This window comes from Clytia hemisphaerica, unplaced genomic scaffold (genome assembly GCF_902728285.1).
Source record: "Clytia hemisphaerica strain Z4C2 unplaced genomic scaffold, Clytia hemisphaerica genome assembly, whole genome shotgun sequence".
In the NCBI taxonomy this organism is placed as follows: domain Eukaryota; kingdom Metazoa; phylum Cnidaria; class Hydrozoa; order Leptothecata; family Clytiidae; genus Clytia; species Clytia hemisphaerica.
This window is the reverse complement of record NW_027104338.1, coordinates 2683983-2708788: the sequence shown is the minus strand read 5'-3', so window position 1 is coordinate 2708788 and position 24806 is coordinate 2683983. Positions and strand designations below refer to the sequence as shown.

At 35.2% G+C, this 24806-nt stretch overlaps 3 protein-coding genes across 4 annotated transcripts; 2 read left to right on the top strand and 1 right to left on the bottom strand.

Moving 5' to 3' along the window:
• Positions 1–4773: 4773 nt before the first annotated feature.
• LOC136817910 (digestive cysteine proteinase 2-like) lies at positions 4774–19693 on the top strand. The gene is made up of 9 exons (XM_067074249.1): positions 4774–5134; positions 6536–6708; positions 12121–12355; positions 16727–16910; positions 17272–17477; positions 17862–17953; positions 18067–18228; positions 18624–18813; positions 19175–19693. Exons 1-9 carry the CDS (start codon positions 4909–4911, stop codon positions 19360–19362), a joined length of 1656 nt encoding a protein of 551 aa, XP_066930350.1. The 5' UTR covers positions 4774–4908; the 3' UTR covers positions 19363–19693.
• Positions 12528–21674, bottom strand: LOC136817911 (uncharacterized). 2 transcript variants are annotated; one of them, XM_067074251.1, is made up of 4 exons: positions 15224–15667; positions 14687–14807; positions 13755–14219; positions 12528–13658 (listed from the first exon to the last, which is right to left on the bottom strand). In XM_067074251.1, the coding sequence occupies exons 1-4, from the start codon at positions 15599–15601 to the stop codon at positions 13225–13227; spliced, it is 1398 nt and encodes a 465-aa protein (XP_066930352.1). In that variant the 5' UTR covers positions 15602–15667; the 3' UTR covers positions 12528–13224. The 2 variants fall into 2 exon arrangements, with proteins under 2 accessions (XP_066930352.1, XP_066930353.1); XM_067074252.1 differs by lacking the exon at positions 15224–15667 and adding an exon at positions 21571–21674 and having other exon boundaries at positions 12831–13658.
• On the top strand, positions 20314–23151 carry LOC136817912 (uncharacterized). Its single transcript, XM_067074253.1, has 4 exons — positions 20314–20549; positions 21026–21197; positions 22755–22851; positions 23073–23151. The coding sequence occupies exons 1-4, from the start codon at positions 20448–20450 to the stop codon at positions 23092–23094; spliced, it is 393 nt and encodes a 130-aa protein (XP_066930354.1). The 5' UTR covers positions 20314–20447; the 3' UTR covers positions 23095–23151.
• The last annotated feature ends 1655 nt before the right edge of the window (positions 23152–24806 follow it).

The following is a 24806-nucleotide window of genomic DNA, read 5'->3' as shown; positions in this document are numbered from 1 at the left end:
TATACTCCTGTAAAAGAACGAGTTGGTTTGTGCGCCTCGGAATCCGTCTTTACCAAAATTTGGTATCAGCTCATCATTGTGTCTCCTGTTCGGACGTGTTCGAGTCGATAATTTACTTGGAAGAGTATTTTTATCGTAGTAGTGGAGATGTTTGTATACTTGGACCATATCACAAAAGAGTCTACTGAATTCAAGCGTGGGGAGGTCAAGTATGCGCAAGCGTTCTTCATAGGACATATCTTTGCAGAAAGGCACGAGTCTTGTGGCGCGTCTTTGTACACCCTCGATCAAATTAACATATTTTCGAAGTTTAGGTGACCATACCGACTGAGCATACTCCAAGTGCGGACGGACAAACGAAGTATATAGTACTAGGAAGATGGATGGATTCAGATGTTCAAAGCTCCTGTTAATCACTCCTAGTATTGAATTTGCCTTCTTTACCTGCTTTGCAATATGCTCCTCGAATGTAAGTTCTGAGTCGATCACAATCCCAAGATCTTTCTCTTCAAAAACATGTTCAAGCTGATTTCCATCCAAACAATATGGATAGGCATGTTTGATGTCAGAGAATTTGCCAATAGTTAGTACGTGACATTTGTCGGGATGGAAATTTAATAACCATTCTTTCGACCACTTGACTAGCGCGTCTATATCCTGTTGGATGGAAATAGAGTCTTCGATAGTGTTGACCTCTTGGAAGATTTTGGTGTCATCAGCAAAAAGGAGTATAAATGATGATATCACTCTTTCAGGAAGATCGTTGATGTAAAGAACGAACAATAACGGTCCAAGGACACTACCCTGTGGGATACCACTAACCACGTGATCCATTGTAAAAAATGATTCATTTACTTTCACTGATTGGGTTCGTCCATTTAAAAATGATTTTACCCAAGACATTATCGGACCATCTATGCCGTATGCTAATAGTTTCGTGCATAAACGACGATGAGGTACAGTGCCAAAGGCCTTTGCGAAATCAAAATAGATACTATCAATCACTTTTCCCTCCGATGTACTTTCACAACACGTATCCAAGTAATACAACAGTTGCGTAACGGTGGATCGATTTTTGATAAAACCATATTGCTTGTTCGATAAAAGATGTTGATCAAGAAGATGCTCCATAATATGCTTTCTCACTATTGACTCCATCAGTTTGCATACTATTGATGTCAAGCTTACAGGTCGATAATTTACTGCAAGATTTTGAGCACCTTTGTTCTTATATATGGGTATTACGTGAGCTTCTTTCCAATCCTTTGGTAGAGACCCTTCCTTTAATGATGTGTTCATTATTACTGCAAGAGGTTCAGAGACGTAGTCAGATAACGACAGTAGCATCTTAGGATGTATTCCATCAGGACCAAATGATTTAATTTGATTTAGATGTTTTATTTCGATCTGGATCATTTCTTTTGTTATATGGAATTCATCGATTACGGACTCAGTTCTTTTCTCGAAGTCCGGTAGCTCACCAGGAGGCTCTCTTGTGAAAACACTGCAGAATTGACGTTGAAGTATATTCGCCTTTTCATGGTCTTCATATTTCAAAGAATTTTTGTCATTTGGTGCCTCAAGTAATGATGATACCGTACTGGAAGATTTCATTTTGCTCCTGACATATGACCAGAAAACTTTTGGTTTTGTTTTTGAATTGTTGCAGATTTTCCGTTCGTAATTTCTATGGGCTTGTGTCATCATTTTCGTCACTTGGTTGCGTACACGGGTGTATTTCAGGCGATTCTCGTCTTTCTCTCGCGGCGATGATTTCATCCATTTTCTATGTAGACGCTTTTTCTTTGCTATTTCAGTTCTGAGATCTTTTGGAATAGGAATTCTTCCTCTCTTTCTCCTACCCTCGCCTCCAATCGTTTTGAGCGGGATGAAACGGTTTTGCAATTCGCTTACTTTATTCTTGAAAACTTGCCAAAGTTCCTCGACTGATTTGTCATTAGCCGCATCTAGAAAAATCGTTTGCCAGTTACCTGTTTCAAGATCTTGCTTCATTGCTTCAAAATCAGCATTATCATAATTGTACCTTTCCGATGTGGGCTTTACATATGCATTGCACTTTATGCTAAAGGTCAGGGAACTGTGATCGCTTTTACCCAATGGACTGAGATATTCCAGATTTTGTGTTTGGTTGGCTTCTCCTGTTAGAATGAGATCAACCAAAGATGGTTCATCGGTTCCACGGCATCGTGTTGGTTCGTCTACGTTCTGATGGAGGAAAGAGTCGCGAAGAGTATCTAAGAACTTCTCTTCTTTGCTTTCTTCCTGATATTTTGTCGTCCAATTTTCCCAGTTAATTGTAGGAAAGTTGAAAACCCCCAGAAAGCATTTATGGGAATATTTTTTGATGGATGAAATATCGTAAATGAGCTTATTAAGTCTGATGTTGTTTTCAATCGACATGTTACTGCTGGTAGGGCTGCGGTACATGCATGCAAAAACCAGTAAGTCATTACCACTTAGGCGAACTTCTATGATACAAGCTTCAATAAAGTTGACTTGATTTATTGATTTGGTCACATTAACAATCAAATGCTGAACTGATGCATGGGCAAGAATGATAACTCCACGGCCAATGTTGGTATCCATATTCGTATGACAAACAACTTTATAATCTTTGAATTCGTACTCGTGTAGTTCTCTTAGTGTTCCATGTTTTGGTTTTACTTCACATATGGCAACAATGTGTGGTTTTTGTTTCTCTACGTTTTGTATAAGTTCTTTCTTTTTGCCTGATGTTAGAATATCAGCGTTGCAGTAATAAAACTTGATAGCATTCATTGTTAGATCATGGCGAGGGACTTGATTCAGACTTTTTTGATTTATTGTTCTTTTGTTTTTTTGTGTTTGAGTAAGATTTTTGAACACAACTTTCTTGGCTGCATTCTCTATTCGGGGTTTCGTCTTGATCTTGATGAGAAAGAATCCGTTTTTTGAATTTCCCCGCACTCTCCATTTTTCATTTTCAGAGTTATTATTTGCGTTACGTTCTTTAGCTTGGTTCGAAAGTTTTTTTAATTGGTTTCTTTCATCGGGTGTTAGATCTTCAGTGATACTGACTGCCCTATATTTTTCAATACCCTTAAGAAGACAAAGATTGCCAAAGAGTGTGGACTTTTCTCTCTCGTTTGAGAGACAAACCAAAAGAGGTCGCTTCTTCTCTTGTGATGGACTTCCAAGACGAGTGACACGCTTGATTTCAATCCGGGAGTGTGTATCTCTAACAAGATCTTTTGCCCACTTGAGGTCATCATTAGTTTCTTGCTCAGTTAATCCGTGAACAATGATGTTGGGAGACCTTTTGAATTTATTGTTCTCTTCCGCGTCCTCCTCTCGCCATGCTTCACGAATTGCTTCCTTCATTTTTGTTTGTTTTGATTCGGATGTTCCCGAGATCTTAGTAGCGTCAGCGTACGACTTATTTAAAATGGATTTTAGCTCAGTTTTGATCAGTGTTTCTACATCCTCTTTGAACTTCTCCATGTTCGCGTCCATTTTTTGTTCGACGTACTCCAAAGCATGGAGTGCAGGATTCTTGTCCATTTTTTTCTTCAGTTCTGCAAGTTCTTTTTTCTTTGAATCAGCTTCAGTCTTGCTAGCTTCACATTTCTTGAGAATTTCTTTCTCCTTTTCTGCTTTCACCTTTATGATATTTTCACAGTTCGTAACGTCTCTTTTTAATGATTTGACTTGTTGACTTGTAGAAGGATACTTGTTGGCAATATTCTTTGACATTTCGACACAGTTTATGCAAATAAACTTGATGCCCTTCTTTTTATCTTTGATAAGCTGTATATAATAAGCTGGAAGTTCAGTGCAAGAGTAATGTACACTTCTCATGCATTCGGTACAGTTAAAACGGTCCTTTTTACGATCTGTGATGCAATGCGATGGTCGGCATGTTTGAATTTCTTCTATGCTTGTATTGAGCTCGCCAGATGCAGAGGGTGATGGTGATGGTGGACTGACTCGGCTACTGCGAAGAATCTTCTTCATCTTGGTTGATGGTGAAAGAATTTTCGAAAGATTGGTCAAAAATTATAAATTTTTGAGAAAAATTTCAAAAATTCTGTTGAAAAAAACTCAGAGCTCCAAAAAGAACGTCTGAACTCGAGAAAAATATTTGACGTCTCATAAGAAGTTCACTCTATTTAAAAAGTAGCACTTGAAGGCTCAATCACCTTGGTAATGGTTTCAAAACAAAACGAGAAAGAAAGAAAGAAAGAAAGTGGAAAACGTACAAGAGGCTTGGTATAGTGAGACCTACCGCTAATCAAAGTATTCAAAAAATGAAATGATGCTTCATATGTTGGCACGTAAAAACTGGTAGTTCAAAACCTCCTAAATCGAGTGAATGACTTTGTAGAGTAGCTCTTAGCATCATAACAAGCCTTAAAGAAAAACCACAAGTCATTAATTAAACGCGGGAACTATTGGTTCTTGACTTGTACCCTATTGAGACCATTGAGACTTTGAGACCCGGGCGAACGTGAGCGGACGTGTTCGGCAAAATACACAAGATGAAATTCTGAGCCGACGTTGTAAAAACTCCAGCTCATCCGAAAGAACTTGGAGCATCAGGAAATCAAAGTCTTACTTCGAGAATATTTTTCTGCGTCGCGCGCCCATAAATGGGTCCCTGCGTCAGGTCATACTTTGATCATATGATATTTGTGGTCGCACATACTAGCTAGCGATTCGAAATTTATCTTAGACTTTTTGGCTATTTTATTTTAGGAAGTGAAGTCTAGGAAAACAAAAACAAATCGATTTTTCAAATTCTTAAAAAAGCCAAAGATGCACAGTAGTCTGGTAGTGGTAGTGTAGTCTGGCAGTGGCAGTCTGGTATAGTGATTGGAAGAGTTTTTTTGATTTGTTCACAGACACAGTATGCCAAAGCTATTTATTTTATTTTCTGTCATTGGGCTATCAATGGCTATTGATGACTACATTAGGTTTCATCCAAAACATGAAGCTTTCAGACCCTATGTCCCCAAATGGCCAAGCAAATACATGATACAAGGAACATTGAATCTCCCTTATGCAGAGCTCTCTGAACCCTTTACTGCTTGGTATGATGCAGAAATGAAGTCCAGCAGAATTGACTATTATGGAGGTAATTTTAAAATATTTGTAAAACCTATATAACCTATTATATACCGTGAGCGTGAGTAGTGGTCCTAAATCTGACAGCCCTGCCTAATTCCGACCCCCCAAATGACTGTTAGGCCGATGAAATTTACATATGAGTTTACCGTCGTGAACTTACCCAAAAATAGATGCGGCATGATTTCATTATTCATTATTCATTATTTTCCCAACAGCACCTTATCCACCATTTTCTGCCAATCATGCTCTCTCAAAATAAAATTTTTTGCTTCGCTTCAACCCTTTGCATCTTTTGCGAACGAAAAATAAAGATCGATTGCTACAGTGGCGCTAGATTTTGCAAAAAACTGAAATGGCGGTCAGGGCGGTTTGGCAGATATATGGGCGGGACGCCCACTGCAGTTTGTAGGATTGAGGGCGGCAGCATTTTCTGTAATAAATCTTCTTTGTTTACCCGTGTAAACATGCGTAGAGACGATTTTAACAAAGGTAGAGGTTGTACTTGTAGTTGTAAAGAAATATGGAAATAATGAAAAATTTATGAATTTTGAAAATAATGAAATTTTCATGCGGGTGCTTTTTAGAGATTGATTTAACTTTGTATTTTAATGACCAGCCAGGTCTTTCATTTAAGGGCTATGCATGTTAGCCTCCACTGATGCAAGTTACCCGATCTCACGGTAGTGTGTTGAATCAGTTCTCCAAATTAGTTCAGTACAGTTTTTTGTAACAGTGGAGTAAATTTTTTTTCAGAATATCCTTTTCGAGCATGCCATGGGAACCTTTCCTAACTTTAAGACTGTTTTCTTTGACTAAAAAGGATTTTAGAGACTTTTAAAGTCAGAAATGAAACAAGGTGGTCACAATATTCCATTTTTAAACCACATACCATAACTTTGTGTAATCCGGACATAACTTGTCAGTATAGCCCTAAAACTCTTCATAAGATTTGTATGGGAAACGCATATTTGGACTTTTTACCCAATGAGTATAAGCACTTATAAGCTTAAGTCCCACAAAAGGCGGACAAAAATCAGTTCTTTGAAGTTTACAAAAAAATGCCACATATATAGAAGATCTTTCAAATTCAGTATTTTTTTGCAATTAAATTTCAGTGTTATAAAATTCCTTATCGAGACACATTCTCCTACGAAGAGGCTTCAAAAAAATGACGTACTTTAAAAAGTTGTTACAAAGTATGTCATTTTATCTTAACAATTTTGTAAACTATGTCACAACCATGGAGCGCTGACTTTTAGTTTTATGACTTATTCTCACTCGTTTGGTTTCTGTAATAAAAACAAAGTCATTATTGTGAACTTGAACATGCTTAAAATCGAGTTACTTCCACGGACTGATGTATATTACTAGGCGACCCCTTAGTCTAATAAACAACATTTTTTCACAGGTCTCTCAAAAACAATTCAAAGAGGTGACCTTGGTGAATATGGCCAACATTACATGATTGCTCCAATGACCAATGAAGAAGTTATTAACGTACAAACATGTTTCACTTTGAATGGAACTCAAGATGCGGTTGTTGAACCACAACAAGCACTTCCAGATACATCCAAGTTCATTGTAAGTCTGCATTTGAGCTTTTCCCCCTATATAGTCTAATTGTAATGCTAGAGTTTAATTGATTGTGTTATTTTATTGCACTTAGCATAAAAACTTCTTTTGGACTTTCCATGTATTTAAAATTTCTTTATTCTTTCTTTTAAGAATTATTTTTGTTTAGTTTGAACCGTTGGTGAGTGTCTTTCTCTCAAAGTCTATCTTATATTAAGCAGATATTGGACATTTTCATGTTAAACATATAGTTTATCGTTCACTCAAAAGCAGAAAACATTCCCTCTTTTATTTGCTCCAGTCTCTTTTTATTAATAGGCCGTGGCCAGTGGATTGTTATTGTTTCAAAAATAAAGAAAAAATTCAAAATGTCGGTGAATAAACTTTTGATATATCTTTCTTGGTCAATTTGAGGGTGCTGATTCGGAATTTGAATGTTACCAAGCTTGAAAACCCGCAGTTTTTACGTAATTTGCGATTTTTTGCGTTTTTAGGCAAAATTGTAAGCCCTGAAAATTTGTGATTTTTGGGGGGTCTTCAAAATCAAAAGTTATAGACGATTTTATGGTCAAAAATTGATTGAAAACAGGGAATTTCCCCACAATCTGCATAATTTATGCAAAATTATAGCACTTTTTTACCACAAAAACGCCCATAACTTTTGATCTAGAAAAGTTGAAACTTTGATATAATACATTTTTTTGCTCAGTCTGAAGAGCTCTATCACGTGGTATAGATCTTTTTTGATTTTGAAGACCCCTCCCAAAATCATGAATTTTCAGGGCTTACAATTTTGCCTAAAAACGCAAAAAATCGCAAATTACGTAAAAACTGTGGGTTTTCAAGCTTGGTAACATTCAAATTCCGAATCAGCACCCTCAAATTTACCAAGAAAGATATCAAAAGTTTATTCGCCGACATTTTGAAAAAAAGTGAAACGTTTTGAGGTACCTGGCCATGGTCTATAAAAAAAGCTTGTCATTTTCGAACGTTTTACTTTATCATTTAGACAAATCGATTTCATTGTTTTCTCTTCAATTACAAAATTATTTAAAATCGAAACATTTCTCTTTTTAAATTCCCCATCTTTTGTTGGACCTACCCCGGTGGGGTGGAGGTCCTATAAATTCACCTCTGTCCGTCCGTCCATTCGTTACCAGCTTTTCTCGAGATTGAATCATAGGAATCATTTGATTTTTGGTACAAAGGTGCAAAACGGTGGTGGCCAAAATGTGACGGAGCCCGATTTTCGAAAAAAAAATTTTTTGGGCAAATTTGGGCCAAAAAACGGCTAAAAAACGGGTTTTTTGGACTTTGTGAAAAATTGGATCATTAATTTTTTCTGATTTTTTGCATGAAAGTAGGGTACCATCATAGGTAAAGGATGGCTCAAGCAGATTTTTGCAAAAAAATTTATTTGGCTTAAAAAACGCATGTTTATCTATAAGAATCACTATTAATAAGCATACATCAATGTTTTTACTCAAATTACTCAATTTCTTTATGAGATAGATGTTCTTTTTGCTCATGTGGGCTTACTTTTAAAGAATATGTGTGTTTAGACATGAAATTTTGGTTGCTTGGCGTGTTTTTATAGAAAAACTGGCCAAGCTCAATATTTTTTTATAAGCACATTATCAGTTACTTAGGTATTAGCTTTTCTCAAGATTGGCTCTTTCATTCTTTAAGACTTTTTGCACAAAGATGCATAACTATAAACCCTCGAATGTGACGGAGCCCAATTTTCGAAAAAAAAACTGTTTTGGGGCAAATTTGGGCCAAAAATACGGCTAAAAAACGGGATCATTAATTTTTTCTGATTTTTTTGCATGAAAGTAGGGTACCATCATAGGTAAAAGATGGCTCAAGCAGATTTTTGCCAAAAAAATTTGTTGGCTCAAAAAACGCATGTTTATCTATAAGAATCACTATTAATAAGCATACATCAATGTTCTTAGCCAAATTACTCAATTTTTTGATGAGATAGATGTCTTTTTATGCTCACGAAGTCTTGAATATGAAAGAATATTTCAAGAGCATGAAATTTAGGTTTCTAAACGTTTTTTTTATAAGAAACAAACGACTAATTTTAATAAATCTTCACTATTTGTGTTCTGAATGATTGTTTAACGTTCACGCTCACGTAGATATCAATTATATATGTGTTAAATGCATAACCAGGTAGGTCCATAAAAGTATCACTTGTTAGTCAGCCAACAGCTGATTATTCAAATAGGCTTTTTCCCCATCATCATCAGACCAAAAGTGAAAAAAACATGTTACCCCGATATGCTCATTGCGTAAGCTGTGTTTCCCCGATTTCTAAAGTTTATATCCGATCGGGTTAACTTTTAGTGTACTTTTAGCGTGTGTTGTTTTTAGAAAACATAGATGTCGTTTCAAGATGGCGGTTTAAACAGCTCAGTGTTTTCAGTGTAAATGCAGGAAGTAAATGCATGTTGAAGCTTCAATTTCTGTCATATCTTTTTTATAATGACTTTGAAACTTGGCAAATCAAACACATGATTTTCATCAAGGGGATTCTTTTTTATATTTGTTGAAGGTTTATCAATTTGCTCAAGTTTTTTGGTTTTAAGAATTTCTGCTTTTTGCATAATAAATAAACATATTTTTCCTGTTTGGCTCTAGCTGTAGGTGGAATTGATCATGTTGTAATGTTATTGGAATATGATAAAGTATAAAAAAGTACAGCTACTGTCTAAATTTGATAAAGACAGGATGCAATCATGTTTTTGGACTTGGATGTATTTGCCAGTATGGATTTCGTGTAACTAACGTATATATACAACTGAAACGTTTTTGACGCATTGGTTTAAGGGTACTTACAAAGATTGTTTGATTTTCAGTTGGTGTAAAGTAATAATTCCAGCTCGGCGTGAATGACTCCATAATCCATTGATTTTTATATGTTGGCGCATGCGCCTCTTTTCCCATCTTGCACCCTTATTGAAAAATTGAATGCTGGTACAAAAGAAATTTTGCTTGGCGTGAGGCTTGCTGTACGGAAAAATACCTTCGACGCGAGATTTTGTGGAATCCATACTGCACTGGCGTGTTTGGCTACAACAACAGCAGAAGGAGACCATCAAAAATATATTCTGTTCGCGCAGGCTGTTTGCGTCGGCCAACCAATCCAACCAACTTGGCAGACAAAAATGCTGGAGGAGTCAGATAATTGTCAGAATTTTTCATCAAGCGAGCGATATTAAAAACTATACTTTGAAACCATTTTCCAAAAAACCTGACTAGATTTACTACCGACCGACTGACTGACTCTATTTTATGAAGATTTTTGACGCGAACGGAACATATATTTGATTGCCGCCAGAACACTGGATAAAATGACGACCATCACATATTATTTTTTTATTGTTCACACATCTGGACGCAGATTGTGTTTTGTGACCTTGGCGCATGTTTTGGGCTTTTTTGGTTGGAAACACCCACCTGTTCATAATAGGTAACAAACATCCATGTTAGAGAATGGGTGGACCCGCCCATTTGAAACACTATTTTACCATAATTTCATCACCAATCATTAGTCAAATAAATTACTTTGATGCTGTTAAAAGACAATACACAAGTGCATTATTTTAAAGTTTATAATGTCAATTTTTTTTTCGACATTTTCTGTCTGATTTTTACTTTTTTACTTATTTTATATCAAAAATAAAAAAATAAAATTTTTATACAAATTATCATGATATAATATGAACACTACGTGCACTGTAATATTTTAGAAGGGTTTGTCTATAATAGGGGGTGTCCATAAAAGGGTAACCTACCTTACTAAAATACAGTTTCTGTTGAAATTTTATAGAGACTGAACTACTTTTCGCAAAGTTTTTGAGGCAAATTGTGTTTTTCTGGAGTATGTGACTAGCTTAATTGTTAATGGCAGCCAGTTATACAATTTCTAGAGTGTGAATTTCTAGTAGGAGCACCTGAAGAATTGTGACAAAGTGTTATTAGAATTTGGTCAGGTATACAAAATTATACCTGGTTTAGAAATTTAATAAAGATCAAAACATTTTTCACAAAGTTTAGAAATTTAATAAAAATCAAAACTTTTTTCACAAAGTTATGCGCCTGCTAGGTTGCTTAGCCTTTATAGAAATTTTTTTATAGGGGGCCACAATTATACCTTTAAAATGCATTTCAGGGCGAGTAACACCATTTCCATAATTGTTAGAATAGAGATACCCCGAAAATATTTGATTTGACCTTAGCAACCTGGTTGCTTATAAAAAAGAAAATGTGTACATACATATCTTTAAAAGGTACCAATAAAGGCGGCAATATTACATAATTTTAAGATTGTACGCGTTGTGATCAAAATGATATCATAAGTGCTATCTACTTGTCCATTTACCATTTCGTATTGCATTGTTTTTTTTTGCTTGGTTATTGTAAACATGCTATTGGAATAAATTTAATGAACTATTATTCAAAAAGAAAACTACTTGTATTTATAAATGTAAATGATTCGTCTATTTGATTTTTTGATAAAATCTTTGAACAGGTTTATAACAGGACATATCTAACATTGTAATTTGTCCCTAGATTTTTACTTTATCTTCAAAAATGTTAAAAGTCGAATTTAAATGCTCAACATACGGAATGTTCATTTTCTACTCAATCTAACTACTAGGGGGGGGGGGGGGTTCAGGGTGTACCCGATTCCGCAATTCCGCCAATTTTTTCTCCAATTTCCGTCAAACCGTCTTAAATTGAACCAAAATTCCGTCACCGAAAATTCCTTTGAAATTCAATATTTTTGTCGAAAATTCCGCAAATTTGGAATATCTTTTACCAATTCCGAAATTCCGCATTTTTTTTGCTAAATTCCGTTTTTCCGCACTAAAATTGTCTGATTTTCCGTCTCCGTCAGAGAACCCAATTTCCGTAATTCCGTCTAAATTTTCGCCAAATTCCGCCACTCCGTCCGAAAAAAGGGCCGATTCCGCTCCTCCGCCAAACGTGAAACCCCCCCCCCAACTAGGAGTTTTGAGTAACCTGGACAAACATTTTTTAGCAAAATGTGGTTTTTAGCTCTTAAAATTTTCCAATTTCGGTTGATTCTTTATGCATCTAGTCCTTCCTTCCATCTCAGCTACTTAACTTCTTTACAAGCTATCCAACTAATAATCTAGCTATATTGGCTGACTTTCCAGCCTCGGCTGGTTTATTTATATTTAAAGAGAACATGTCGGCTATTTAATGGGCACTTTTATTTTAAATCGTAAAAGATGTATGAAATAAAGAAAAACTAAAAAAAAAAAAAACTCCAATCCAAGTCAAAGCAAAAACCAATGAAAAGTATACTTTACGAATTCTTTTTCAGTCCTCGCTCCATCCTGAGGTATTTAGTAAAAATCGTTTCATTCATTTATTCAACAGCACAAAGGTATGAAGAACTGGGACAACCGAAATGTAGATGTCTGGGAACTAGTGGATACACACGGTATCAAAATCAACAGATATACCCTTTACGTTGATAGTCAAACATTGCATCCAGTCTTCTACGAAATGTTGGGCTATAACTCGTTATTAGGATCTCACTTTGATGAATACAAACTATACTATACCATCTTTGCTGAAGATTTCCCCGTTGATGTGTTCAATATCCCGACAGGTAAGAAAGTGCAGCTCTGCATGATATATCCTAACAACCGTAGATGGAGTTTAAAGAGCAGCAATACTTTATTTAAATTGCTTCATTTTTTAACCTTTCTCTATTGTTGGGTCTTATTGATGTTACCAAAATACCAAGAGTTACCCAAGAGTTATCAACTCAAAACATTGCACCCTTCTTATAATAAGAATCATTCATCAATTGATTCATTTATCATTTCAAAAAAAAACAAGATGACCTTTTTTTCTTTTTGTACGAAAATTCTAGAGTGCAATATTATTATTCAAAAATTAAATAAAAATGAACATAAGATGGTAAACGGAAAAAGTCACTATTTCATCTAGCGATACTTTGAACATCATATTTCTATGGGAATTTCTCTTCAACGAGTGCAAATTCTGAAATGGATAAAGGATTGATTTGTCATCTTATTGGTAATGTTTTTCTTGAATAGTAGAGTATGGTAGAGTACCAAGATTTCTTTGTCTTTAACATATCTTTGTTAAGAAGTCATTCAGTAGTAGGGCACTGGCTATTGTTATTATCATACTTCGATTCCCACTCGATCTTGTTATTCACTTGACTTATGAATATAATTTTGTTCAGTTTAACCCATGCCATATGTGTTAAGTATATGATACTAGTAGAAGATATGCTTTATTGTTTAAAGTAAAGGTGTGAGATTATCTTGAAATGTGTTTTGATAGACAGTTTGTGAGGAGAAAGTACGCCCTTTCACTAACTATTTATATATAACAAGCAGTGTCAGCAGAGTCAACGAGTATCTGTAATGATTTCCCCAAGTTCACCATTGTTTTTCAAGATATCCAAAATATCTGCTATTTGACATAAAGTTAAATCAGCTTGTATTAGAATGTATAAAACAGATAATTCCTGTATTTGATGCCCTGTGTTAGATCGTGGCCGGGAAAGCCTGCGTATGCATAAAAGTTTGTTCTTTCTAGTGGGTCATTTTGTAGTACTTGCTTGTGAAGTAACAAACCATCAACCCTTATTTCTACTATGTACTTTCCCAATAATGGTGAATATAATTGGGTGATTAGAATCTTGTAATAAACGTTTTTGACGATATCTAAAAGGAAATTTCCAGGTTGTTTGATCTTTAAACTTGTGCTTCCTGATCCGCTGAGTGTGATGATTTTTTGCTCAGTGTTTTCATCACAAATTTTGAAAGCATTTGAATGTGTTAATATATCCGTTGTTTTCATGACATCGATGCTGAATATCCAATTTTTGTATACATTTTTGAATTTTTGCAATGTTTGTTGGTTGGCCATAAATTCTAAAGACAATATAAAATAAAGTAGGACGAGGTAATTTTAATCACATTTCTCGAAAACGATTCAGAAGATGTTGAAAATTGTTCAGTTGGACTTACCACTTGGGTTTTGATCGACATTATACTCTATGCCAGTAATGGAACAAAAAGGACATTCTCCAAACGAGAACCTCACACCATTGCCAAATATTTGATCATTATGCTCAATTCGGACGACTTCGTTACCATCGACACGTGCTGAATAGACCATTGTGTCTGAGGATGCGTCAAAATAAGTTGAAATTTCCAACTCATACTTAGTATTCGGCTCCATTTGAGGGATCAGTACATCTCCAGTAAAGGTATTGGGACTCTCCATGAAACTAATTTTTAATTGAAAAGTTTCTTCTGGTATCCTGAGCTTTAAGATATATAGTTCACGGTGGGAGTCATAAAGTACAAAAGGATTTCTTTCCACTGTATCGGGTACATCAGATGTAAATGTGAAATTTGCCCTAATCTTCATTATGGGCGTCGTGTGTTGAAATACATCCAACCATAAACGTGCGTTGTTTGAAATGACTTCTGTTAAAAGAAAAAACACAGGAGATTGTTAGTTTTACATGTCTTGTGTTTTTACACAATTGAGTCTCCATAACTTGAACACGCACGTGAAGCACAAATTTATTCGAGTTATGGAAATTTTGAGTTATGGATAAGGTTTGTAAGGTATGGTTAACTGATAGGGTGAGAAAAGTTGTTCAAACTGGGGAGACATTCCAGTCGTAGAGGTTCGAGTTAAAGAGACTCTACTGTACTTACTTATGTTACAAGGGAACAATCTTTGGCGGAAAGAAACTCTCACGGTGCGGGAATTAACCTAATCCTGATTCGTGATCTTTGTAAAGTTTTGCACGCTGGATGAAGCTCTCGCGAATTACGGTACTCATTGGTTCCTTGGTCAAATTTTTTTTTTTCAAATTACGAAAAACTAAGATGAGATTGCTTTTACCGATACAAAAAATTAATACAAAAAAGCGAAACTGGCTGACCTTTTCGAGTACAATGTTCTCCACGAACACATTTACATGTATGAGAGTCGCTGTCGAACTTTGGTTGACAATATATTCGTCCATTTGTCGAACAAATGTTTTCCGCTGTTGAGCAAATCGTCTAAAAGGAAAATGAGAGTATAACAAAGCATTTTACGTCGAGGTGTCCTTTATTGGTGGCATAGGAGTTGTCTTCTTTGAACTGTCTACGCTATGGTTTATCCTACCTGCCACCTGGCAAAACACTGACAAAGTTTTTGGATCGAGTGACTCAATCAAAAAGGAACCATTTGGGAACATGACCATACTTTCACTTCATTCGTGATGGGGTCTGCGATTGATACTTAGCGCAGTCATCGACATGCTTTTCTCAGTTTTTATCTAGATCCAACTCCCCTCACATCGAATGTGTTTACTCGGAAGAAGGTACATTCACATACCAATTGAATCACTGCACCGAGTGGGCATCGAACACCGACCTCCTTAAGATCGATATCCACTGCACTACTGCATCAGTTAAAATAGACATATACTTACTGACAACGTATGGTGTTCGGCGTCGTTGGCATTGACCAAAAGATAAGGTTGTTTATAGTGCGTGTCGTCTAAAAGCTGACATCGAAAATATGTCTCATTCTCCGCTATCAAATTCAAAGAAACGCAACCAGCACATTTTATACATTCGCCTTTACATTCAACAATTGTTCGAACGAAAACACTTTTGACAGGAGTTTTAATCAGCAGCTTATCCTCAAATTTCGTCATACTGATGTACGAAACTCTAATATCTTTCCCATTTTTCCCTTTAATAATTTGATGGCGTAATATTTTCTGTTTTATTTCTGTAGATGTGTTACAAACACTTAGAATTGATAAAACCGCCAAATGGAAATAAATATTTTTCTTTTTTGACATCTTTTCTTGGTCTTCGTATACTGTATCTTCTTCGCCGAATTTTTTTCTGTAATTTAACTTTAAAATATTTTAGAATTTTTATTTTGACTTTAAAGTTGTTACGAATTTTATGGATATTTCAATGCGTTGAATTCGTTGTTAATGGACTCCTAAGATTGGATTGTGATGTTGATTGTGATAAGTCTTAAATAATGAATGAAGTAATTCAAAAACTAAATCTATGGTTCACTCTTAATTCAACCACCCATCGTTCCTGTCATGACTAAATTGTTGTAAATATCAAAAAACTTTTCAAAAATCTTTTATATTTATAACAAATAAAAATGAACATTCTGAAAATTGAAAATGAGAATTTTTTGGATTGAATTTTTGAACCTGCTAGAACGCCTTTTTTTCTATGAAATCCAGAACAAATAAACCCAAATAGTCCCGTAGAAGCATAGGCAACAGGTGTACCTTTACCCCTACAATAGGTTCAGGGTGTCTACGGGAAAACCATGAAACCTCAAAAAATAAACCCTCCAACTAAACCATAAAAACCTTAAAACCTGAGAAGCATGATCTTTTATAGCATAAACATTTGAATTTGTCTTTTATCTACGATTTTTTTTTTCGTTTGCTACTAAACAAAACTACTTTTTTATAAATGGAAACTGCGAATAGTTTCTCCTTTGTCACACTTTTAGGATTCTTATTTTTCCCAAGATGAATTATTGAAAAACTTTGAAAAATACCGGACCAGCCTGTTAATTGTTCGGATTGTTTATGATTTATGTTTTAAAGGTTTTGTTTTTGACTTAGACTGATATCGTTTGCTTACTCATCAATTCTAATTCACAAGCTTTTTCACATTGGATTGATACGGATGTGGAGCAAGATTGGTCAGAAAGAGGAAAAGAAAAACATTTCTTTGGCTTATATCAGCATAATATAAAAATAGGCAGACACTGTCCCGATATGAAATGTGTGTCTAATATGAAACGGAATCACTTATGTAAAAACAAAACCTTTAAGTTGAATGTTTTATTCAATTCAATTCCATCCCTTTCGTATGAATGTATTATTTGTACCCAAACGAGTGTACATCAACTCGTCAGTTTGAATCTTACTTCTTCTATTCCGTAGACATGAAATGCTCAGGATTTCCAGGACCAGGTCACGAAGCACGTATTGTGGCCAACCCAATGAAAGAATTCATCTATCCTGAGGATCACTCACATTTACATCAAATGTATTCCGATTTTGTCAAGAAGTTCAGCAAACAAAACGTCGGAGAGGAGAAGAAACACACCTTTAAACATAACCTCAGGTTAGGAGCTTTTGGAGGACTGTTAAAGGTTTTGTTTTTAAATGGACGTTTCTCTGATGCTGATAAAACAGATTTAACAATTGAATTTTATCAAATTTGCACTCGCTTAGCGAGCGAGTCCTGTCTCTTGGTTAAAAATGTCAAGTGAGCACAAACGATATAAAGGAATTTTCTTCTTGCAAAGGAGATTATTAATGAAAACTTATGGATGTTTGGGGATTGATACGCTGTATGGTACTGACTTTAAAACCGAGTATCCCCAAATTAATCAACAACTCCTTCATCCGCCCCCAAAGATGGCGTCTGGTATGGCAAGATAAAGACGATTGTATCATGTTCTACTTTCTTTATTTGTATACAGATACATCAATTCGATGAACCGCAAACGTTTGACTTACCGATTGGCTGTCAACCATTTTGCGGATAATTCACCGAGTGAATTGAGAAGACTTCGTGGACGATTGAGTGGTTCCAACAACAAAAAACACATCAAAAGCAATGCTAAGAAATTCGTCTCTGCTGTTAATGTCAAAGATTTACCAACACAAATCAACTGGCGTTTGAGAGGTATGTTTGTACATATTCGTTCGAGTAAATCTTTTTGTTGAATGGACTCATACTGGTAGCGTTCACAAAAAGAAGAAGGTTTGGTACTCCATAGGTAGAATCACGAAATCAGAGAGTTTTACTTAGTTGGTCTGGCCTAGTCGACTAATTTCCTTCTTTCATTCAACTAGACACAGTAAAGTCGAGTAATTCCTCAACCCTTGTCAAATATTTCTTATCATTTTACCTTGAGCCATATAAACTAAATCAATGCCACGGTCATCTTGAAAAAAGTTAAGGGGTTAATCTTAAGAAACTGCACCAGTTGTTTTTAAGCATCTCCATTCTTTTCATTGTCTTTCAAACTTATGTAATTTACTGTCTTTACTTTTTCAAAACTACCAGGAGGAGTGACACCAGTGAAAGATCAAGCTGTTTGTGGATCATGTTGGAGTTTTGGAACTACTGGTACTATCGAAGGTGCTGTCTTTATGAAAGTAAGCAAAGTGAATTTGTCAACATTATGTAAATGTAATGCCCTAAAATAGTTTGCAAAACATCCTTTTCACTCATTAAACTTGTCTGATTCATAACTCTCCTTTTTATGCAGACAGGGCATTTGATTCGATTATCTCAACAAAATCTGATGGATTGTTCATGGGGCTTCGGTAACAACGGTTGTGACGGCGGTGAAGAGTTCCGTGCGTACGAATGGATCATCAAACATGGCGGAATCGCTACGGAACTCAATTATGGACAATATCTGGGTGTGGTAAGTTATTTATTCTCACTGTACACGTATTTAGTGAAAATGATCATCTTGGACTAAAGGCAAGAAAATACAGGTCGTTTTTGAATGGAATTTGTTTTACGTGGTTACTACTTTTCATACTTTATTTATTATACACCAGAAAATATGCTTTGTAACAAAAGAATATAGAAAGTTTTTTTTTAAGCAGGTTTCAGTATCGTTTTTTATTTTTTCATTTTTGCCGAATTTAGGACTTTAGTTTTATAGGGTTAAGTTTTTAGCATTTAGAATTTTAATTTTCGATAATTCAAAATTCTTTAAATATTCAGTTGAAGTGTCTTTTCAGTACCCTACAGTTGAAGTTGAAATACTGAATTATGATTATATATAATTCTGCATTTTTTCAACTTACACAGGACAGTTTTTGTCATTTTAACCAATCACAAGCCGGAGCTGTTTTGTCTGGTTACGTCAACGTGACGTCAGGATCTGAAGATGCTTTGAAGGAAGCCATTGCTACCAAAGGACCAACATCTGTTGGAATCGATGCTGCTCATCTCTCATTTGTTTTCTACGCTAACGGTGTCTACTATGAACCAAAATGTGGTAAGTTTTAACTGGTGAAGAAGGTGGCAAGGCCGAAAGACCAAAAATTAAGCAATGCAAAATTGACCAGAATATCTCTTCTCTTTTGAGACTGAAGCCCTCTAGGCTCCTACAGTTTTGATTCTAGACAGCTATACATAATTTGACTTTAAATTTGGATTTTTGAGACTTCAGATTGACTTGTGACTGAACAAGAAGTTCATGAAGCCCACAAATTTGCGTATTTTGAAATTGGAAACATCAATGTTAAACCCTAAATCTTTATTTAAGATATGGATGTTAGTATGCTATCTGAAATTAACTATCAGCAGTTTCTTGAACTTTAATTTTCCTTATACTGTGATGTTTTATTACCTTCTAGGAAACGGTCCGGATGATTTGGATCATGCAGTTCTAGCAGCTGGTTATGGGACTTTGGACGGTGAAGATTATTGGCTAGTCAAGAACTCATGGTCAACACATTGGGGAAATGACGGTTACGTCTTGATGTCTCGCAAAGATAACAATTGTGGTGTTGCTACTGCTGCAACTTATGTCGAGTTGAAATAAAACTTATTATTCGAGGCATTTTACCAGTTTATGTCGCCGGTTCAAGATTTCTCAACAAAATCATTGTATATAAAACACACGATTGATTAGATTCTCCAATTCTTTGCTAATGTTTGAATTAATTTATCATCATTTATGAGCCTTTTTCGTTTTACCAATTTAGTATAAAATTTAATAACAAAATCTTTCTATATATTTTTAAGCATTTAAGATATTTTTGACCTTCTTTTGGAACCATTTAGTATTTCAGCATTTATAGTTAATAACTCTTTCACAATGTAATTTTTTTCTAGAAAACTCACAAAAAAGATTCCGTTTATGTACATAAAAATGGTAATGTTTCTATCATTTCTGGCAAAGACAAGCTAGCTAGTTAATCAAGCTTAATTTTAGAAGCTCCCATATCCTTAAATTCAATGATGAGGTTGATCTCCCTCATTCTTGTACTTAACAGCTATTCATAAGTGATTTGATTAGTGACCATGCTAGCTTGCTATATTAATTTGTCCCTTTCCCCCTTGGTGTTCCTTTATCGTAAAAGTAGCCCCGTAGGACGTAGGGCACTAAAAAGGGACGAGATGGAGTTTTTACAAGCTCTTATTTGATTTGGTTGGTCGTTAACCAGTTACTTTTTCTAAAAAAAAACGCGTCATTTTTATTACTTTAAATGACCAATTCTTAAAGTATCTTATAAAAACTCCATCTCATCTGACTAAAAAGCTATCTCGCTGCTTCTCTGCAAGACAAAACACTCACCAGGAGTAGAATGTTTGTCTTCTAATTAGCTTGACATTAACAAACAGTACAGATTACTCATCTCGATAATTACCTCAAGAAAAACCTATTCAATTTATCTGTCATTACTGTATAAAGCCTTAATCACTTGCCATGGCAACTCTTCTCTCTAATCAGTTTGATGCCTTTTGACTATATTAATGAATGAAATAAAATTCAAAAAGAAAGGTTTAAAATCAAATTTAGATCAGGATTGACAGAAAAAAACATCGTTGTGAACTTTCTGATGAGCAATCAGTTACACACCACAACCTTGGAGTAGCATTCTTGTTCAAACACTTTGAAGCAACATGGGTAAAGACTCTGATAACGAATTCTACTATCCGGATGGAAAAGATAAATATGGAAAGAATAAGAGAGGTGTTGATTGGAAGAAAATTGGAACAAGAGCTGTAAGTAAAATCAATATCATTCACAAGTGGGTCAAGTTTTCAAATGGTGATACCTCTACTTCAAAATTATATTTATACCCAGAGATTTATTATGTTTCTTGAATAAAGCCTTTTTTACACTTTTACATGGATATATGTCAAACCTCCTAGTCCGAAACTAAAGCTTCAGATATTTTTTTAAATTCTGCTTGTGATGAGGGGCAGGATGACGATTTTGTGTCGTCCACAATCATCTTCAAAAGCTTTTTGACTTCTTTTCTTTGTGCTATTTCAAGCCTTAAAACAGTTTTTTTGCTTATTTGATAACGCTTTTGGCCAAAAATATCCTGCAACCGCCAAATTAAATTCCCGTCAAATTTACTTTATCCAGCTATCCGCCAAAATTTCTTCCTTTAAGGTATTCAATAGCTAATAAAGGGACTGTGTACGAATTTGGTCCGATGGTATATTAATCATATATTCTCCTTAATTTCCAGGTGATATTGATCTTGATTTTTTTGGTGTTGAGATATTTCTATGGAGGGAAGCCGGAAACTCCAAGGATAAAGAAGGGAACCTATAATGTAGCAGACTTTAAAGATAAAGTTGGTGAACCTATCTTCGATCCATCAAAACTGAAACCACTCAAAAGATATGAAGATCCTGAAGGTCAGTCAGTGTGCCTAGAGGCCTTTCTTCACAGACTTTTTTCGAAAATGTTTAAATTGATATCAACGATTTGTTAGCAGTCAAGAATACATTTGATTAAAGACTTGAACTTCTCCTATTTCGATTTCCTTTACGGTTTCAATCATACAAAAAAAAACAAAATAATTCGTTTAATTGGCATCATTGCATCGTCCCTCTTAGCCTGGATATCCAAGCTCAAAATTTTAGAAAAAACAAAATTTACCTCAACATACAAAGTTCTAAATTATAGAGCTTGGTCTTCCTAAAGAATGAAAGTGCAAACCCATGTTTCCAAAACTTTCCTAGCCAACCCAGGGCAGGCCAACCAAAAATTAGTAAAAAGGAGCCTTACAAGATCTGAAGCCATTTAAAACATCTAAAGATTACACCAGAGTCCTTAAACAAGTTTGCATGTATCACCATGACCAACCATGTTTTCTTGGAAAATGAATTTGCCTCTGTTTTCTTCTTTTTCATGTTTTTTTACTCAGGTGAGTCAAGGCAAGTCTCAAACATATTTTGCGTGACGCGCACCGCTTCCCATTGTTCCTTAACTTTCGTATATAGCTTAAAAGAAGCGTATCAATGAGAGGATTTCGGAAAGTGCTGGGCCGAAAATTTAAATTAAGCCAATCTCAAGATATCGGCCAAAAACTGATTTTGACGTTATGAAATACATCGAAAAAACACGTCATACGTAAGATTCAAATGACGTCATTATTGAAAACAGCGATAACTTAAAGTCTATTATTGCAATCAACACCAAATTTTGACTGGAGACGTAGATTAACGATTCCAAAATATTTGTTGAGAAATTTTCAAAGTTTTTGGATGACGTCATTTATTGTCGGTAAAAACTAAAATACGACAAATAATGATGACGTCATCAAAAAATTTCAAATTTTTTTCATGCATTATTTCAAAATCAACAATCAACGTCTCCAGTCAAAATTTGGTGTTAATTGTAGCAATGGAATCGAAGTTATCGCTGTTTTAAAAAACGACGTCATTTAACTCGTCTTTTTGACGTGTTTTTTCGACGTATTTCATAACGTCAAAATCAGTTTTTGGCCGATATCTTGAGATTGGCTTCATTTAAATTTTCGGCCCAGCACTTTCCGAAATCCTCTAGTTAATACGCTTCTTTTGAGCTATATACGAAAGTTAAGGAACAATGGGAAGCGGTGCGGTCACGCAAAATATGTTTGAGACTTGCCTTAACTCACCTGGTAACAGAAAGCTCTATCTTCACTAGCAAGTGGAGGACTATCCTATTTTTTCTTCAGGATTGCTCCGCGCCGTGTAGATTGGTCCTTACGGCTTTAGTGAAGTGAGCGCAAGCAAGCGAACTGCATTCTCATATGAGAATGCAAATCGCTCTAGGGAGACCAGGCTGTAAACCAGAACATAAAATATCAAAAACTGAACTGTGAAATGGTTTACAGCCTGGATATCCAGGCTACGTCCCTCTTAGTGAAAATTTCATATCTACAGAAGGGACTTTCTTTCTATTATCCACTCTCTTACCATTACTAGGTTGTCCACCGTTTGTGGATTGTGAACACCTGACGTGCAATCAAGGCGAAGATCGAGTTATTCGGAAAGATGAGAATGGTTGTAGGATATGTACATGGTAAGATTCCAACGTTCATTTCCCAGAAATTGGGTACCATTAGCTTCATTCTTTCAGTACTTTTCTTCTAAGTCAAATATTTATTCAAACAAAATTTGACGCACTAGAGAGATAGATCTCAGAGAGAATCATTATGAGATAGTTTTAATAGCCGGCTTTGGGACATGTGACCAATAAGAATACCAAGTGTTGTAAACCTACTTTTTTCTTATCTATTTTAGCATTATTCATAACAGTTTATAAAATGCCACCTGTTCGTCTGCAAATATCGAGGGAAAAGAATCATTATTTTGCGTGACGAGTTTTATAGTGGAGGGATTCGTTTGGAGCATTTTACGCTGCTGAAAGATAACTTTTGAATATATTGAATATTTTGTAAATTTTAATAAGAAAAATCTTTTATGTAAAAATTATTGGTACATCTCGATCTCGATCTCGCGGGTGCGAGTCAGGTCAGCGGTAAACAGGAGATCTATGTATTTTTATAATCTGATACATACAGAACAGATTTGAGCTGTGGAAAATTACAGTGGAAAATTCGAATTTAGCGCTGTCCTGACGTTAATTAAAACCAAATTTCGGATATTGAATTTTTTCTCAGAAAGTGTGACCAGTGAAAGAATAACAAAATTTTATTAGCTGTGTTATCAGCCGTCATTAGGATATGGGAAATTCAGACCCTCAAACCAAACCATGCAATTCATTTCGTCATCAGTATATAGAAGAAGAAATCATAGTATGGATTTCCAGGCTAGGTCAGCGGGGACTTTCAAGCCCGTTCAAACTCGCTAAGAGCTTCCATTTTTCATACAATATGATGAAATTAATTAGCAAAATAAGAAATTTTTCAAATTTGGTGACAACTGGTTTTGACGTACCCCATTATTTTGTCAGTTAACTAGCTGATAGAGGAGGAATAAAGTATTTTCAGGAGAATTCTGATCTAATTGGAAAGAGGATTACATACGTTGAGATTCAATTTTGCTGGGTGATCATTACATTTGAATTTGGAGGAAATAATTTTGGCAAACGACAAATTCGCCAAAATTGATTCTCGCCAACATTTTTCCCCTCAAGGTTTCTAAGGTTTCAAAATATAAATCAGATTGATATTTCTTTGTAATAAGATCAAGTCGTATCAATTTGGTAACGAAATGCTTTGGTCCAAATCTATCTAGGAATTTTTCCCTGGCCTTTTGAACCACTTTGGTGCGCTACTTGACCCTTTATAGGCCAAAATTGGATAGCATTGAACAAAAAATTTGAAATTTTCACCATAAGCTACTTTCATCCCATTGACACCATTTTTGGCAAAAAATTGGTGTTGAAACCCCTTGTCATCATTTGACAATAGGTATCCATTTGGATTCTTTGGCTGAAATGTGTTTACGAATTTGGTATCCATATGGATCTTATGGCCTAAAGTTGTTAACCAAATTTAAGAATTCTTTGAAATTATCAAAGCTTTAAAATGCAAACAAAATAAAACGTTCGTCTTAGTTCTCTTATGTGATACAGAGGCTACTCCTGACACACTATAGCCTTTTCTAATTTGAAATAGTAATTTTCAATCTTGCCGTCTTAAAAATGGTGATTCACCTTGTAGTATGCTACAGCAACATAAACCACTTCGATGTATTGTTTTTATGGTAAAAACTGTATCATTGTATTCAGCATGTTATAGACATGTGCTAGATCACTCTTGAACAGGCGCATATGAATGAAGTCTCTTTATTTTTTAGTATGATGTTGAAGACACGAATGAAAGTTTTCAACCCATTTAGGCCACAATATCCATATGGATACCAATTTTCCGATACCATTTGGGCCACAAGATCTATACGAATACCCCAATTTTCAAAAATCAATTATGCAATAACTAAGGAGAACACATTACTGAAATAAATTTGAGCCAATAGTCTGTTTTATAAGCTTTCCAATACGAAAGACTGCAT

Bases quoted from the DNA above. Each gene is read 5' to 3' on its own strand.
- LOC136817912 (XM_067074253.1), top strand. From the start codon at position 20,448: ATGGGTAAAGACTCTGATAACGAATTCTACTATCCGGATGGAAAAGAT. The intron at 20,550-21,025 runs GTAAGTAAAATC...CTTAATTTCCAG, and splicing joins AGAAAATTGGAACAAGAGCT to GTGATATTGATCTTGATTTT. The intron at 22,852-23,072 runs GTAAGATTCCAA...TATCTATTTTAG, and splicing joins GGTTGTAGGATATGTACATG to CATTATTCATAACAGTTTAT.
- LOC136817910 (XM_067074249.1), top strand. From the start codon at position 4,909: ATGCCAAAGCTATTTATTTTATTTTCTGTCATTGGGCTATCAATGGCT. The intron at 5,135-6,535 runs GTAATTTTAAAA...ATTTTTTCACAG, and splicing joins CAGAATTGACTATTATGGAG to GTCTCTCAAAAACAATTCAA. The intron at 6,709-12,120 runs GTAAGTCTGCAT...TTTATTCAACAG, and splicing joins CAGATACATCCAAGTTCATT to CACAAAGGTATGAAGAACTG.
- LOC136817911 (XM_067074251.1), bottom strand. From the start codon at position 15,601: ATGTCAAAAAAGAAAAATATTTATTTCCATTTGGCGGTTTTATCAATT. The intron at 14,220-14,686 runs GTCAGCCAGTTT...TTCTTTTAACAG, and splicing joins AGAACATTGTACTCGAAAAG to AAGTCATTTCAAACAACGCA. The intron at 13,659-13,754 runs GTAAGTCCAACT...TATTGTCTTTAG, and splicing joins TGTCGATCAAAACCCAAGTG to AATTTATGGCCAACCAACAA.